The sequence below is a fragment of the Neopelma chrysocephalum genome, unplaced genomic scaffold (genome assembly GCF_003984885.1).
Source record: "Neopelma chrysocephalum unplaced genomic scaffold, ASM398488v2 Primary Assembly neopelma1_382, whole genome shotgun sequence".
Classification (NCBI taxonomy): domain Eukaryota; kingdom Metazoa; phylum Chordata; class Aves; order Passeriformes; family Pipridae; genus Neopelma; species Neopelma chrysocephalum.
The window spans coordinates 3,963,643-3,979,847 of record NW_020898046.1 but is presented as its reverse complement, the minus strand read 5'-3'; the positions used below and the strand labels follow the sequence as shown (position 1 = coordinate 3,979,847).

Genomic DNA, 16,205 nt, shown 5'->3' with positions numbered 1-16,205 from the left:
CATTCTTTTAAACATCTACACTAACTCAAGTGGGTAATTTAGGCCCCTAAGAGAACACTGCATCCAGTTCAAGGTACAAGACCTGACCTTCAGGTCCATGAACCACTGCAGCAGCCAGTGATCCCAGAGATACTTGGTAGTGTGCAGTATTTGGATAAGGATCTATGTGCACATCTTTGGGACAACTGAAAATACTGATCACTCATAGAGGCATTACAGAGACACCAAAAAAAACCCAAACCAGCTGAGGTTGGTTACTAAAACTGTAGCTGTAAGTTTTTAAGCCCATGGAGTCTGACAATCAGTTGTCTCTTTCAGAGCAGCTCTTTCCATAAGCTGTCTGTGAAAGACTTACTCTGTCTTGGTAACATTTTGCATTAATTTTTAAAAGGTGTAGAACATAGACACAGAACAAGATAATGGAGCTAACAAGCTAATAAAATTTGTACTTTCACACAAAGCTTGCGTACACTGAGCTAAGTAATGAAACACTGGGATGGTATATTCTATCAAGTTTCCAAACTGAAAAACAGTGGTAGCCAATTTGAATTTTCCTTCAACACTGATCTGCATTTGGATTTCCACTTTTACCTTTAACACTTCAACATAGTAATGAAATTCAAGAAAAAACCTAGTGTTATCTTTAGAGCATACATTCACCTTTTCTGAATCCCTTGAATATACTTCTCCAAACAGTGCATTTTACAATTGCAGTAGCAGTAATAAACTGAAGTTGTTTGCCTAGAGGTTTTATTTGATCAAATTTGGATATATCTATAAATACTAGCAAAATATACAGCCTTTGGAAATGTTAGTTTTCCTAAAAGCCACAGTATACCACCAAAAATACGAAAAATGTGTGAGGTCAGAATGAAGAAATGGGCAGAACTTAAGCAAAACACTGGCTTCACACACACAGGAATGGGAATCCTTGTGAAGCACCTACATCAACTTTATTTTACATGTCTTTTAGTCGCTCCTTCCCCATGTTTCTCAGCAATTCCTTCTTGTATATTCAAAAGAAGGTTTTTTTCCTCTGAAATGAAGAAGACAGATATTCCCCTTCTTGTCTATTCAGCTATTTCCCCACTCTTTTTTTTTTTCAAACCAAGTCAGTAGAAATGAGGAAGAACTTCAGCACTTGTGCTCAAAGCAACACAAAGCTGGCCGATACCAACCAAGTGCACACAGACATGTCACAGCCTCACATGAAATCCAGGACTATACTGCAAATTGCCTGCACCAACATACTCCTTCAACTCAGGTTTTGTATTGGTAACACTGAAATGTGCTTATTTTTATCTTTTCCTAGCGGAAAGCTCCTGAAGTGAAACTAGAAGTAAATATTCCATTCTCATTCACTGCTTTTATAAATGGTTCTATCCATGTCAACCCTCCCAGAAGATGCAACCAACAGGGAATAGTTTCCTGACAATAAGCTTGTTTCCCAAAATTTCTCATCTTGCAAAAAAAATGAATTTAAAAGTTACTTCAGCTGGCTAAGCTGCAACACAGGTATTTTTCTCCTTTTTTTTCCCATATAGATTTACTCTTGGAAATGACAAAGTATTTTCTGTTTTGAACCCTCTTTTTATTAGCCCAAATGGATTTCCTTGGTTTTTAACCATCCAACCATCAGCAATGTGATTCTGAGTCACTGGGCAGAGAAAAGGAATGGGGTGGTGGCATACAGATCATCTGTCCCTACTCTCTGCCATACCACTACTCCAGGCACACTTTCATTTTTGACAAATGAAGACACCAAGAACAGTCTTTCGTGTCTGCTACAAGCCCACTCACATGCATAATATTTGCTAATTGCTACCCAAAACATGGTTCTGTTTTGCTGCTGGTGAAACGTGTGTCATCCATATGAGGATTCACATTTTCATCTAGACACTGTATGGAGGAGTAAGCGTAAATCACCAGTGTTAAAACTAGCAGCTTGCCTACAGTCTGCCCTAGCAAGGCAGAGTCAAAACCTAAAATATTTTCCATGAGATGTGCTGGTGATTATCGACTCATTTTTGTGTGTTGGCTTTTTGCACTTTATTGCTTGACTTCAAATACACGTCTGCAGGACTTCTGCCCTCACCAGACAGTGTCATGGACACTTTGCGTCTTTGCACTGGTATTTTCCCAGAATATGTGCTGAGCACTACATTTTTTTCAGTTATGCCCATGCAGTTGTTCAGATGCGTCCACTTAGTAAGTTGTCCATCAGCGCTTTGTGGTACGTAAGCATTGGTGAAATTTTCCTAGAAGAAAGGTCATTTGGCGTGGGGAAGGGAGGTGTGGGTGGACTGGCTAGTGAAAACAGAGCTGAAAGAAGCTGCAGGGAACCAGGGAGATCTCCTATTTCTCACAAAGAAGAATTAATTCCAGTGCTGGCCCAGCACCCTGCTCATTCATTGCCAAAACCAGTTTGGTCTCAATAAAGCCACCCATACGCTGGAAATATTTTGCAGAGCTTAAGCTAAAGGATAAAGTTCATAGAAATTGGTGAACACGCGATAGCCATTTACTCTCCTCTGGAAAAAAATATGACAATCCATTTGTATATTCAGACTGAGGATAAAAAGGGACAGTTCAGAGTAAGCTGGCTCACAGCGCTACAGGAAAGGGGACAGCAGAGAGAGGGACGCGAGCTGAGCCAAGGGACACAGTTTCACAAGAAGACAGGCTGAGCAACAGCTAGTGAGGGAAGGGGCAGAAGGGAGGCAAAAGGAGCAGCACAAAGCCTTGGACCTGGACAGGAGACAGCAAAAAACACAGACAGCTCGGGGAACCTCGTCAGGGCTGACATGGACACAATGTGGGAAGAGACACTGAACTTGTCAACTAACCTGACCTAATGATACTGCCAATATAAATGCCACACAAAATTTCACATGAAACTCACATCTCAGACACTGCTAGGAAGGAGACAGAAACAGCAGTACTAACAGAAAAAAGGCTGGAGACTTTCCTCGTGGTAGGCAGAGGTGGGAAGACACTCTCTAATGTGGTGTTTCAGAATGAGCAATTCAGCATCACAAGTGGGAGAGGACTTGAAATAACATACAAAAATCGAACAAAGATGTGACATAAAACCCCCAGATATGCACCAGAGGAAAACTGGGAGTCAATTCAGTACTATGCCTAGGGGTAACACTTTTCATTGAACTGGGTTAAAATATTGTATATTACAGTATTTTACTCTTCTGTCGGGGAAAAATTGCCCCAAAACAGCTACTATGAAGGGTTGCTAGTTGATATACTCAAGAAATCTGGCCTCCTAAATAAAATGGGACTACCTCAGGTTCACTTCACAGAAAAAAACAACAACAAAAAAAAGATTAATACTCATTTACACTGTGTAAACCTGTAAGATTTAGAGTAAGTTGTAAGATCTACAGAGTAAGTCAGGCATGTGGTACTAGAGATGGAAAAAAAATTATCATCATGATTCATGAAAAATCTTTCATGGAATAAAAGTAACTCCTATTTAACTCTTGTACTCTGCAGGATTACAGCATCCAAATCCTCAGTGCTTTGCAGGATTGATAACTAAATTTCCTACAAACTGCAGGAGTTCCCCAGCCTCCCATTAAGAACTCTAGTGGACAGAATAAAAAGCTAGTGGGAAACATATTTCCCAGGCTGAAAAATACTATGTTGAGAAATGTGACCAACATACATTTGAGACATTATTGTATATCACAATTCTGGAGAAACAGTCACTAAGCTACTTTTTATTAGCAGTTTCTATAACTTTTCTAACTTCAGAAATACAGCAAAGATTGTCTCAAGATTTCAGTACTGCTATAAAGTAAATTTTTCAAGTTAACAATATAATGGTTTATAATATAGAGAGTGTTAGGTAAAACAAAATACACACAGGCTAAATAAATGGTATTGGTTTTATGAAAGGCAGCAAGAAAAGCACCAAAATACTGAAAAAGTAGAGTTGGCTAAGGACTTAAAAGGGAAAAAGACCCACACTAGACATGGAGGCTCATGGACAGGACAGCCTGCTCGTATGGGAGAACATCTCTGGAGAGAGAAGAAAGATCCACATCACTTTAAAGAGTAATTTAGAGGAGAGGTGCTCAGTGCCATGGGAGGCGGGGAGCAGGGGTTGCCCACCCCAGCTGAGGAGCCAGAATGGCTCACTGCTTTTGAAAGACTTGGCAGGAACACCCCAGCAGGCACCATCCCACTGGATGCAGGTACATTTACCAATGTGCTCTCCTGTGCCTCACCTGCTTATACCGTAAGCATGGCTGATGCGGGGGACAAAAAGCCCCTCTTTCACCTCCCCTTCTGGCCATCAAAATCCCATTGATTTAGCTTCTCCCAAAGAGACAGTCCTTCAGTCTTGATCCTCGCTCTTTTTCTCGTTCTCCATTTCAATAGAAGGGGAAGACCTGGCTCCCTGGGGCTAACCTGAAAACAGTGACCCACAGTATCAGCAGAAGTGAGACTGCTCAGTGATCAATGTCCATAGCCTGTTCATGGATTTGCCTCAGCGTAGGTAACTTACACACCAGGAAAGTTGTCTTGTGTTAGATCTTGACAGCTGTTAAACCTTAGTTCCACCTCCCTCAGCTTCCCCCAGTCCACCCCTTTGTATAAGACCTCATGATGCACACAAATAATTTCCCATAATAATTCTGATAATCTCTCTGCTTCCTGCTTTATCAGAAGGTGCTGCTCTCCCTGCAACAAGGTGGCAATTGAAATTTGTGCTTTTGCTAAGTGCCTAGCTTTTCATCTGACAGTAGTCGGGATGGGGGCATAATGTGGGAATACACAAGCTGTGACAATAATGGCATGATGGAGCATGTGGCTAGTCAGAAAACAAAGGGGAATAATTTTCCACTGTTGCTGCATCACAACCCCAGTAACACAACCGAACAGCAGGACTTGAGACTTGAGGAGAGGGATTCTCTCTACCACTGCAGAGATCCAGGCACTCCTGCAAACCACATCAGTCTAACACAGAAGAGGGAGCAGGTCGGACACAGCAGTTAGGACGCCTAAAATTCTGCAGCATGGACTGGAACACGTTGTGCTGCCTCCCTTTCAGTTTTTTATTTGAGGATGTATCCGAGGAAATGGATTTCCGTGTCTGACTGTTCTGGGCCCGGATCAGTTTCTCATGTTCCCGTATTTGTCTCTGTAAGTGGTTCTGGATGGCAATTCCCAGGGATTCTGGATCAAGGGAAGCACCGTAAACTTCCCATGTCATTCCCTGCTCGTCCCAAACAACATCCCTGACGTGTTTGGACTGCTTCACTTGCACTTTTGCCTCCATGGCTGGGGTGTGCTGCTTTTTGTTTTCCGCCAGGTTTGGCAAGGCCTGAGCTGAAGCAGGAATTGCTGCTGTGTGAAGCTCGTGTCTGGACTCCCTGGCCTGGAAGCCTTGCTGCTGGAGAGCTGCAGATGCTGCCACAGGATGGGCAAGACCTGGAGAACTCCCCCTCAACTTAGGTGTCAGTCCTGCCTGCAGGTTCTGGCTGCTGGCTGTCTGAGACTGGCTGGTGTCTCCCTGGCCTCTGCTCTCCTTCTCACCTACATCCTCCAAGCACGCCTTTACATGGACAGTGGCAGGCTGGCTGCTAACATTCATCCCTCCTTTAGGATCAAGCACCATTGAGTTTTCTTCCTTTGGTTTTACCACAGATTGATAAGGAATGGCCTCCCCTTGACCTGCACCCTTACTTTGCACAGGCTTTTGCTCAGAGCTGGCTGGGACCTCCTTCTGCTTGACTTCACTGTCTGTGCTACAGAGTAAAGCTAACGGGCTGCTTCCTGCAACACGGACAAGATCTTGCCCATTGTTCTTGGTTCCTGGGACAGCATCAGGGGAAGTGTTGCTTGGTTCATCAGTGCCAGTCCCAGACTGTGAAGGAGTTTGATTACTGGAGCCAAGAGCAAGCTGCTCGACTGGGACAGGCTTTGGTGGGACTGGAGCATCCACTGGCAGCTGAGCAGCATCCTTGCCATCACGGGCTTCACCGGTCATTCCAGCATTACCCACAGATGTCCCTTGGGAGGTAACAGCTGCAGGGGAGAAGGGGACAACAGGTTTTGCATTATCTGCTGACACTGGAGACACCATGTCAGATGGCATCCCAGGCAGTTTGACAGGCTGGGTTTGGGCTGAAGCAGTCACAGCAATAACAGTCGATTTTGATGCGATACCAGGAGAACATGGGGACTTTTGTGGTGGGGATAAACTGTCAGTACGTTCAGCCTGGCTCAGCCCCATACCTCCTTGGTAAATTATGTGGAGTTCTTCCTTCTCCTCTGGAGAAGGATTCCCTTTCAAGAAAGCAACAAGGATGCTGGGACTGGTGGAGGCAGATTTGCTCTCCACAGTAGCCACAGCCTGAACCTCAGCATCTCGCCATGTCCTACTTACGGCTTCCTGAGTCAAAGAGCTGCTCTCTGGCTGAACTGTCATTGTACCTGTTTCTCTGAATTTGGAGAGCTGGGTGGGACCCGGACTTCCTGGCCTGGGGTCTGTGTTGTGTACAAGATGTGGACTCCTGTGGCTAAATTGGGCTGGTGCCTTGTTGCTCTGCGCCGCTTCAGCTTTATCTGTGGGCTGCAACTGTGCCATGTCTGCAGTCCTGCTCTTTGCCTCCAAACTGGTCTGTGAGTCTCTCCCCAGGTCAGCTTCGGTTTGCCTTGCTGGCAAGGCTGACTGACATGCAGCAGAACCATTTTTTTCTGCTCCCCTGTCTTTTTCCCCTCTTTGCAGAAGGTTTGCCTGAGAAGTATGACAGGATTCATCACCCCTGACAGGATCACCTGGGGAAGAATAATTTAACACCTCAAGTGCCGGCTGATCATTGGTCCCCTGAGGTTTCAAGGCAGAGTCATCTATCTGTGTCAGGGAGCTCGTTTTCACCTGGCTGCCTTGCACGAACTGCCGGGAGCTCTGGGGGGCTGGCATCATCTCTGGCCCTTGTCCCACCAAGAGGGCTCCTGCTGCAGGAAGGGCTGGTGCTGCCAGTGCTCCACTGCCCGCTGGCTGGGAGCAACCAGCAGGATTTACGGCTGCAGGATGCCCCTCTGCAGCTGTGCTGGCAAGCCCAGGAGGAAAGGCTTCCTGCTGGCTCTCATCGTCCTTGTGGCACTGCTCACACCTCTGAGTGTTGGCAGCACCTGCGCATTTCAGGTCTGACAAGCAAACTGCAGCTGAGCTGGACGGTGCGCAAGGGAAGCCATTGCTGGTCCGCTGGCCACCGGGTAGTTGGGGCTGGTGCTTAGCAGACTGCAGGTCTCCCAGGTGCTCCTCCTCTGCAGAAGCTGAGACCACGGAAAGCTTGGCAGATCTCAGAGGATCTGGTACAGTCCCCATGGACTGTCTCCAAGATGTTGTTTGCGTTCAACTTCTCCTTGGAGTTTTCTTGCTGGGCAGGCTGTTGTTGACGGGTTTCCTGTGAAGCTAACCTGTTAATGAAACAAACACAGTGTTAGCAGCAGTCAGATTTAAATAAAAGCACCCAGGAAAAATTGATTTTACAGCACAAAAAGAAATATTTGCAGGCAAAGGGGAAAGTGAAGCATCCGATTCTGCCTAAAAGTCATGGAAAAGACAGATTTCAATTATCTCCAAGTTCTGAAGTCTGGATGGAGAAACCAATATTAGAGACACAGCAAAAACAGCTGCTCTGTTGTCAATACATTATTGAAAACAATGACATACCAAGAGGGAGGAAAAAAAAAGAAATTTGAAGTTAAAGAAGAGGTACAGACTTTGTAGAGGTGTTTGAGGTCACAAAATAAACTTACTGTGATAACATTCTCTAACAAGCCACACATGGAAGGAAAGGCCCTACCTTGCCTGTTGCACCTATGTGAAGAACAGACCTGATTTCCACCCCTAGACCTGAGTGGATCCCACACCTGTAATAAGCACCAGTTCCCCCTTCTTCTCAAGAATAGCCCTTCTAGCTCCATTACCAACAAGGATGTGGTCACAGGTCAATTCAGACTAGTGTAGATGAACCCAAACCTCACTGGTAAAAGGAATATGCAAGGATCACAACCTACTGGGTGATGCAGATAAACAACAAGAGAAGCTACTGCACAGAACAGCATAAGGGCTGTGCACGCACTTACTGCTTTCATGCTTAGATCCTTTGAAATAATTAAAAGGAAGCCAGCTCGATTAATAAATGGGGGTACAAGTGATCTAGCAATCAATTTAGGAGCAGGTGCTATGAAACTGGAAGAGGAACATTGAAGCGCTGCAGAACAGGAGGGGCCCATGCCATACCCAGGGAAACATGGGGGAGGGATTTTAAGCAGGTGCAGCAGAGTTATCGAGGTTGAAATCCTGCCAGGACTGCAGAGAAACCATCGCTTCAAACAGGAGGCGATCTCCAAATGTGCCTGTTGGCTGGGCATTCCAAAGGGCTTAGCCCAACTTGGATTCTGTTAGAGGTCAAGGACTGGATCCCTGTCAGTGCCAGTAGAGTGGTGGTGGCCAGTGATAAAATCCCAACCCACTCTTCTTTTAAGCTGCAGGTTACATGTGCTTGTCTAAAAAGTTTTCCCTGTCTTATGCTGCTAGGAAAACACAAGTATGAGACTTAAGAGACACCGTGAACTTTTAGTTTTGTTATCCAGAGGGATGACGCCAGGAAAGTTACTGTACCTTTTTCTGTGCCTCCATCTCTGCAGGCACACAGTAGGATCTCCTTTGCTACATTCCTAGGGAGATGCTGCTGGAAGCAGTTGTGCAATCACTCAGCTGTTCCAGACCCTTCCTCCCCACTAGCAAAATCAATAAAAGCTCTTTTCAGAAAACATCTCTCCTTCACTTTCTCAGCTTGAATGGCAGCGGTATAACTTTCTTAGTTTTTGTGAAATTAATCCTAAGTTTCAGCACCTTAGGATACTTAGAAAGACCAACAGAAGAAACATATTCAATGAAAGGAAAATTTAAAAAATACAGCCAGTCTATTTTTCTAAGAAAAGAAAAGTGCTGCAACTTATTACTTATTCATTAAGCTTTACATCTTCCAGATATTAATAATTTATTATTTTTATACTGTCTCTTTGGGCTCTGTCTAACCACAGATATACAGTCTGCTGGGTTAAGCCAGTCCTGAGAAACTGTGATCCTGCCTCTGAAGAATCCTGAGTTCCTTAGCTATAATCTGTGACAGCAGCCCAGCATCATCCCACAGAAGTCTAAGGATTGCTAAGATTTTTGAGAAGTATCTAAACCAGGCTGGAAATCAGTGGGAGTTTGTGACTGCCTACAAGACATCTTCACTTTACTATGTGCTCACTTTACAGACAGCCAACGTAGTCCTGAAGGAAAGGAGAGACATTCCATGTTCTACTGTTGTACTATAAACATCTAATGTCTGCAAGGAGAGGAGCAGATGGCTTTGGGAATCTTTTCGTCTAATTCTGTTTCTGTCTTCACTCCTTTTCCAAATATTGATGCAAACCAAACCAGTACATACAACCGGGCAGGTCACATATCTTTTCATTTTTTAGATCCAGAGTTTATTTAAGAACAATTAAACAAATAATGGAACAAAACCAATCCACATTTTCATGATGAGATGCACTTAGCAGTTTCAGAAGAAATAAAGATTTCAGAGAAAATCTGTTCAGTTCTTGACTATACAGAACCTGGAGCACCATCTTTTAACTCATACCCTCTCAACAGGGGAATGATTCCTAGTTTGTCAATTAAATTAATTAGTTCTACTCTGAACCCCTGCATGAATTCTCCCCATCTGTTTAGTGGCTCTTCCTCAGCATCACCTGAAACACACATTTAAACGTATGCCTCATGTGCTAATTAAAAGAGATTCTGCTACAGAGCCCTCGACATATGACGTCAACAGAGGAAATTCTGCCCCAGAAAATCCGCCTGGACCTATTCTCGGATGTGGGACAACAGAGCACAGACCAGACATTTTGCTTGACTCTTGAACACAGGTTGGGGACATGGGTGACTCTAATGCCTGGAATGACTCTGAAAATGAGTTAGTTTATGAGAATAAGGTTTTTATAAAGACTGTTGTTGAAGTCATGGGAGCTATTTCCTAGACTCCTTACTAAGCCATCCTAATGACAGGAGCCAAAGGCACTCTAGTAGTCTAAATAAATACAGTAATTTTTGATAATGTTCTTACTGAAGAATAAATAAAAATCAGAAAGAAAGGTAAGTCTTAATCATCTATGATTATTGTCTCATTTTTATGATTTGAGTCCTGTTATATAGGAATGAAGAACAATGCTGGGACCTTTGGGCAACACTGTTCAACTGCCAAGACAGTGAGGATTCAAAGAAACAAGCAACACTGCCTGCAAGCAAATACTTAGGAGAAACAGAAATACAAAACTCAGTAGTAGGCCAAAAAACATGTCAAAACAAATCAAGATCGCTGATGAATTTTTCAAGTCTTGTACCAGACCTGAAGCAATCATCCAAAATTTTCTGTTATTAGGAGGTGAAATTAGTATCTCCACAAAGGTCAAAATCAATTTTTAGTAATAAGAACAGATTTGCTACACCAACGCAGTTCTCCTTCCCCTTATTCTTGCAGGCCAAATTAGCCTGCCTGAGTGTGTCACTCTCATCTCAACAAAGAATTATTCTGTACCTTTTGCAACAAGAGGTTTTTACCTTTGACAATGTCTGTGTTTGGCTTATATGGTCTGGGAGGGTCCCTGCATGGCCAGCAGACCTTCACGGACTCTTGTGACTGAGTAGGTCTTTTTTATGTGCTGTAAAAAACCCGCAGAAACACCACTAACTCCCAAACCAAGAAGCTTCTAGGTAACTCAATGCTGACAATTGAAAGAAACTCCTAGTTATTTCAGTAACACCTAACCCTCAATTAAACAACATTACAATTTTTCCTCTTGCCGCTTATGAGAAAGTCTGCATGTTTCATAATACAAACCAATAAATTTGCAGGAAATTCCTACATAAGACTCTGCCTCCCATTCCCTCTTGAAAAAAATTTGAAAATGTGCAAAAGCACAAATAAGACTACCAGCATCTCCACCTGCCCACAACTGTAAAAATAAAAACAATTAAAAAGAAGTTTCCAAACTAATCAAGCACTCCTTCCCCAACTCTATTCTCATTAGGTTTCTATTTTTTGAGCCCCCCACTCTTGGAGTCCTCTCTTCACCCTTGTCTCTGCAAATAGAAGAGCTGAGCATTTGCTCTTAACAGTTCTAATCTTATATGATCTCTCAGAGTATCACAAAAATCATTATACAACCACACGGGTTAAGGACAGAGATAAACATTTGCTGAAGCGAGAATTCAGTCTCCATTCTGATTTCTCAATCTGAGAAAAAAGATAACGGCTCACCCAAACTCATATTAGACCACTGAATATAAAAAGCACAAAGCGTACTTCTTTAAATTTTAAACATACATACTCACATGCATCCTTCTAATTCTGTACCCAGTGGGTTTTTTTCCCCACATCATTAAGTTGTTGTTCTCTGTTAACACTGTAACTTTCTTTTTTTAATGTCAAAGGGTGTTTGTTATTCTGTTTATTTGTGAAAAATTTGCTTTATGGGTTATTTTCTCCCAATTATCCGTGGGATTGAAAACTGGCAGTACAAATGAAGGGCAGCACAAACCAAGGACGTATTCATTAAAATCTGAAAGAGGTTGCCCGAAGAGGTAAGATACAAGACACAGAGCTTCCATCTTCCAGCATGCTTTGGGATGCTGACAGGAGACAGACTATCACACTACGACCACAGGGAAGCAAGAGGCGGCAGGGGATGCCCACAGATACCTTGCATACATGCAGTTCCCAGCAGGGGTGGGGCTGGCATTTCAAGGATAAGGTGCTTGAAATCCCACTTCACCTTCTACACCTGGGGACTGCACGTTATTGAGGGTCAGACCTGCAAACACAGCAGGAACTGGTTCCAGAGACAGACAGAGAGGTGGACAGCAGAAACAAAAAGTGCAACATCACAGGGCTGCAGCACCTTCTGTGCAGACATTAAGCAAAGTGGGTTGTATGTGGTGGTTTGCTTTTGACTGGCCTCTGCTGACTCAGTAGTAGAACTTCTGTAACACTTCAGCATATATTACTCCCTCACTATCCAGTGAATTGATAGGTCTTTACTCAGCCCAGATGGACAACAGCCTATCGCTAGACTGCTTTTAGTGCAATAAGGGGTTCTCTGCTCTTTTTAGCTATTTACCTTTTCCTATTGCTTCTTCATGCTTTTCTGCTGCCTTAAACTACAACACACCTTGACTCTGCTCATCAGCTGAGCCTATCATCCTGGTGTCTGAGCACATTCGTTACAGCATCTGTGCTCAAGGTTACCTTGAGTTACGGGCCCACTCAATAATTTGACCATACCATACCGAAAGCCTTGTTTGGCTCTATCACAACTGCCCTGAGGACAAGAACAGGGAAAGTCGTGATGTATTGTGTGTCTTATTTGTGCATTTGCTGTTATGTTCCCTTAAATGTCTGGTGGGGTTAGTCACACCTCTCTAGGAGAAGCTCAGCTCAATGGGCCAGGGGACAAATGTTGGAGAGGAAGCTGAGAAGGAACTGAGATGTGCAGTCCCTGCAGGGAGCATCCAGCCAGGTGCCAAGGGTGACAGGAAGAATTTCAGGAGGACTGGAGAGGACAACACAGTCTCATGCAGCTCAAGAGCCTCTGCAACCCTCATCTGCTTATTTTTATTTTTCACTATATTAAAAATTACATTACTCATTTGTGATTTTTTTAACTCTAGGTGTGTGGGGGTTTATTTGAAAAGGTTTTCAGTTTTTCTTGTTACTTTTTCAGGGTAGGGAAGTTTACTTTAGAAAAACATCAGATCCACTTTAAGGTTCTACCCAGCCCAAAGCTCTAGCACACATACAGACACAGATCCTCTGTACTGCCTTCCCGCTGCTGGCCATCAGGAGTTTAAGGATTTTCCAAATGGCAGGACACACTTTAATCACCTTTGGAAATGAATGCACATCTATTTATGAACCTCCTTAGCGTATCTGGCCTCTACAAAATGCTGTGCAATGCACACATGCATGCCCTATGAGAAAAGGACCTTTATTTGTACAAGCCTGCTCAGTGAAGTCTGGGCCACTCATTTTAATGTTAAAGCAAACACCACCAAACTGAACCCCACAGCCCCTCCTAAAACCCTTCCCAGCACCTGCCCTAGAAGCACTTTTGAATCACGTGTGACGCCACAGTACTAGATCAGCTGGAACTACCAACTGAGCCACATGAATAGCCCTGAGGAAAACTCTGCTCCACCCATGGCTCCCAGGGTGCAGTGGCTCCTCACTGAGTATCACAGCTCCTTCTCCCGAATGCTGACACTCAACCCCCATTGCCTAGCCAGTCTGCTCACAAAGGTGTCAAGACACAATGAATAATGGAAACAGTGGAGTGAAAAATGGGAAATAAGTCCAAAAGAAAAAGAGGGATAAGTGCTTGTCCCTGCTTTGTAATGGTAATAAACCAAGGAAAATCATGTGAGAAATCAAGGGCAAGATGCACTGCCATTTTCTGCCAAAAGGAGATGGCTGCCAATCAGCCTGACAGCTACTGAAGATTTACCTAGCAATATTTTGTACATGCTGAAGAAACATATTTTTCTGGTTGTTCACTCCTCTCATCTTGCATCTCTATGCTTCAGAATGCAGAGCACGGGAACCCCCCTTTAGAAGGACAAAGCTCAGCTTAACCTGCTGCCCACAACCTGCAGATGAAAAAATGGGTAAAGCACTGTACCAAATGGTACAGTGGCTTCTGGGACTAATTCAAAGCAAAGCAAACTGCTCTGCACCTTCCTTCATTTCTTTCAGCTTCTGACAAACCTTAAATACATCCTGAAAAGAGGCCAGTAAGGTAACCTTACTGTGAACAACATAGTCTACTGAACTAGATGCAAAAGCATTTCTGATTAATATTAAATACATTTTAAAATCTAATATTTACAGTATTTTCTCACTGAAGCATGCAGAAACTATTGGTGGATTTTGTTTCTCCAGGTACATGCTCTCTTTAAATATATGCGCTCTGTGCTCCCTAGACTCTTAATTCCTTAGAGTCCAGAAAGTGCAGTGTCCAGCAGGCTGTAGAAGAGCCTCTCCAAAACCAGATCTCTCAAGTGCTCTCAGGTACTTAGCAGTGAGCACAAGGGATTGTCTAGCTATAATTTTGGTAGTGCAGTGCTTATCCTAGTTTGGAAGCAAGCATCAGTCACTCCATCCCTACCATAACCAATTGCCCAAAGTCAGCGCTGGCCTAAGCAGCTTTAGACTGGTATACAAAGAGTGCACCCAAGCAGAGCTGAACCAGATTTGGGGCACACCTCTGCTCCAGCTTCAGACAAAAGGGTGCAAACCAGTCCAAGTCTCATGGCTTGGGAGTGCAGGATGGTGCTGAGAGTCTGGGCACGTGACCTTGAGTAGAACCTTGCCCTGACACTTCAGAACGGTCCAAGGACACATGTGTACCTCAGCAGTTGCTCAGGGACAGATGTGTGAGAGTATTTGCAATCAGCTTTTAATAGGCAGGCACACAGAACAAAAACTGTGTGGTGATCAAGCATGATTCAGTTCTACCGTCCTGCTGGCAGTTACCCTACAATTAGAAAGATGTCCATCTAAAAAGGAAGTACAGCTCTGCTCTGTTACAGGATGTTCTAGCCTGTGTCCCCATCTGTTCCCTGTGGGCAGCACCCATCTCACCCTGGCCAGAAGACAAGCAGCAACCCCCACATCCAGCTCCAGCACCCGTTCACAAAGCCCTGGTGGGAGCCCGTGCACCGTTAGCAACACCACGATGTAATTCTTCAGCATGCATGTAAACTTCTTGCCTGGTTGCATTTTGCTTTTAATCTCTGTCAGCAAGTCACTGTATTGGAAGGGATCACATTATCCTTTTCTGTACCCTGATGCATACAGTTACTGCAGTCCCACCAGGGTCTTTCACTCAGACATTCCCCAGCACGAAAGCTGGGCTGGCTCTGCTGAAGATGTCACTGTCCTGTGGCCATGGCCAAAGGTAGCAGGCTGGCACGTGCTGTGGACGTGCTGCAAGAGCATCTTGTTTGTGTGGGAGTAAGGACCAAGTGGTTACGGATTTATGGGTGCACCCTGCTTTTGCAAAACTCTTCCAGGTTTCCAGAAGGAAAGTGGCGTTGCCTTGCGCTCCAACACTTTAAAGCATGAAAACATGGTATTTAGAAGTGGGAGAAAATATAGTATTGAGAAGATTGCTAGAAGTCAACCTTTAGAAAGGAGATTGAAAATCTTGGTTTAAATTAAGAATTGTGGTATCATCTGTTGCCATTGAAGGTTTAAGCCTTCAAAGTTCACTTCTTTCTCACAGATTAAAAGCCTTTTCCAGAAAAAGTGCAGATCCTCACATAATCATAGCCTCTAGAATCTCTCAAAAGAGCCCCCCATATGGTCAAAGAGTGGTGGCATGGGAAGGAACCACAGGAGGGCTGGATGACAGCCTGAACACGCACCACCTCCACACCCTTCTCCCCATGCCACCCCTTCCTCTGACCCCCATCCCCATCCTGCCCCTCTACTCCCCCACTCAGCCCATGCTCCCAAGCATCCTCCCTGCTGGCAGACAGAGGCCTTGGGCAGCAAAGACAGGCACACCTCCTCCCAAGGCTACAGCACCCGGCAAAAAGGCTTTCTTCAGCAAGGCGTGTAACTATGCAAAAGTCCCTGCTCAACACTGGGCTGGCTGCAGAACACCGCCAAGAGCCCACCAGTCTTTCTCCTCCAAGGTGAAAGGGAAGGATAAATGGCTTTATGAAAACAGCTAAATGAAACAACAACTACACTGGCCAGCAGCCACCTGTAACAGCTGCATAAGCTACAGTGACATTCCTTCCTCATATCCTGGGCCACCCAGGAGGGGACGTGACATGCAGGTAAAACCCACACAGGTATATATACTTTTTTTTTAAATTGCATGTCATTATGTTTAGCCTCATTTTTTTATCAACAGGTTTTTCTTATTTCAATATCTGACTCTGGAAATCATTTTTAAGGAAACACAGCCTGACTTCAAGGGTAAGCCATGTTTCAGGAGGAACGTCTGCATGCCACACCTCTGACACAAGCACACAAGAGGAAAGCAGCAACCTGCAGTCCACATCAGGTGACTCCATTTAACATAGCTCACTGCCACAGTATTTTTTT

The 16,205-nt window shown here is 44.2% G+C and overlaps 1 protein-coding gene across 2 annotated transcripts in view; it reads right to left on the bottom strand.

Annotated features, from left to right (window-relative positions):
* Positions 1-1,569: 1,569 nt before the first annotated feature.
* GPRIN3 (GPRIN family member 3) overlaps positions 1,570-16,205 on the bottom strand; it is a 32,952-nt gene continuing 18,316 nt past the window's right edge. For both annotated transcript variants that reach the window (XM_027706553.1, XM_027706552.1), the window contains exon 2: positions 1,570-7,446. In XM_027706553.1, the coding sequence (XP_027562354.1) occupies positions 4,973-7,354 (2,382 nt within the window). In that variant the 5' untranslated portion in view covers positions 7,355-7,446 and the 3' untranslated portion in view covers positions 1,570-4,972. The remainder of the gene's footprint in view (positions 7,447-16,205) is intronic.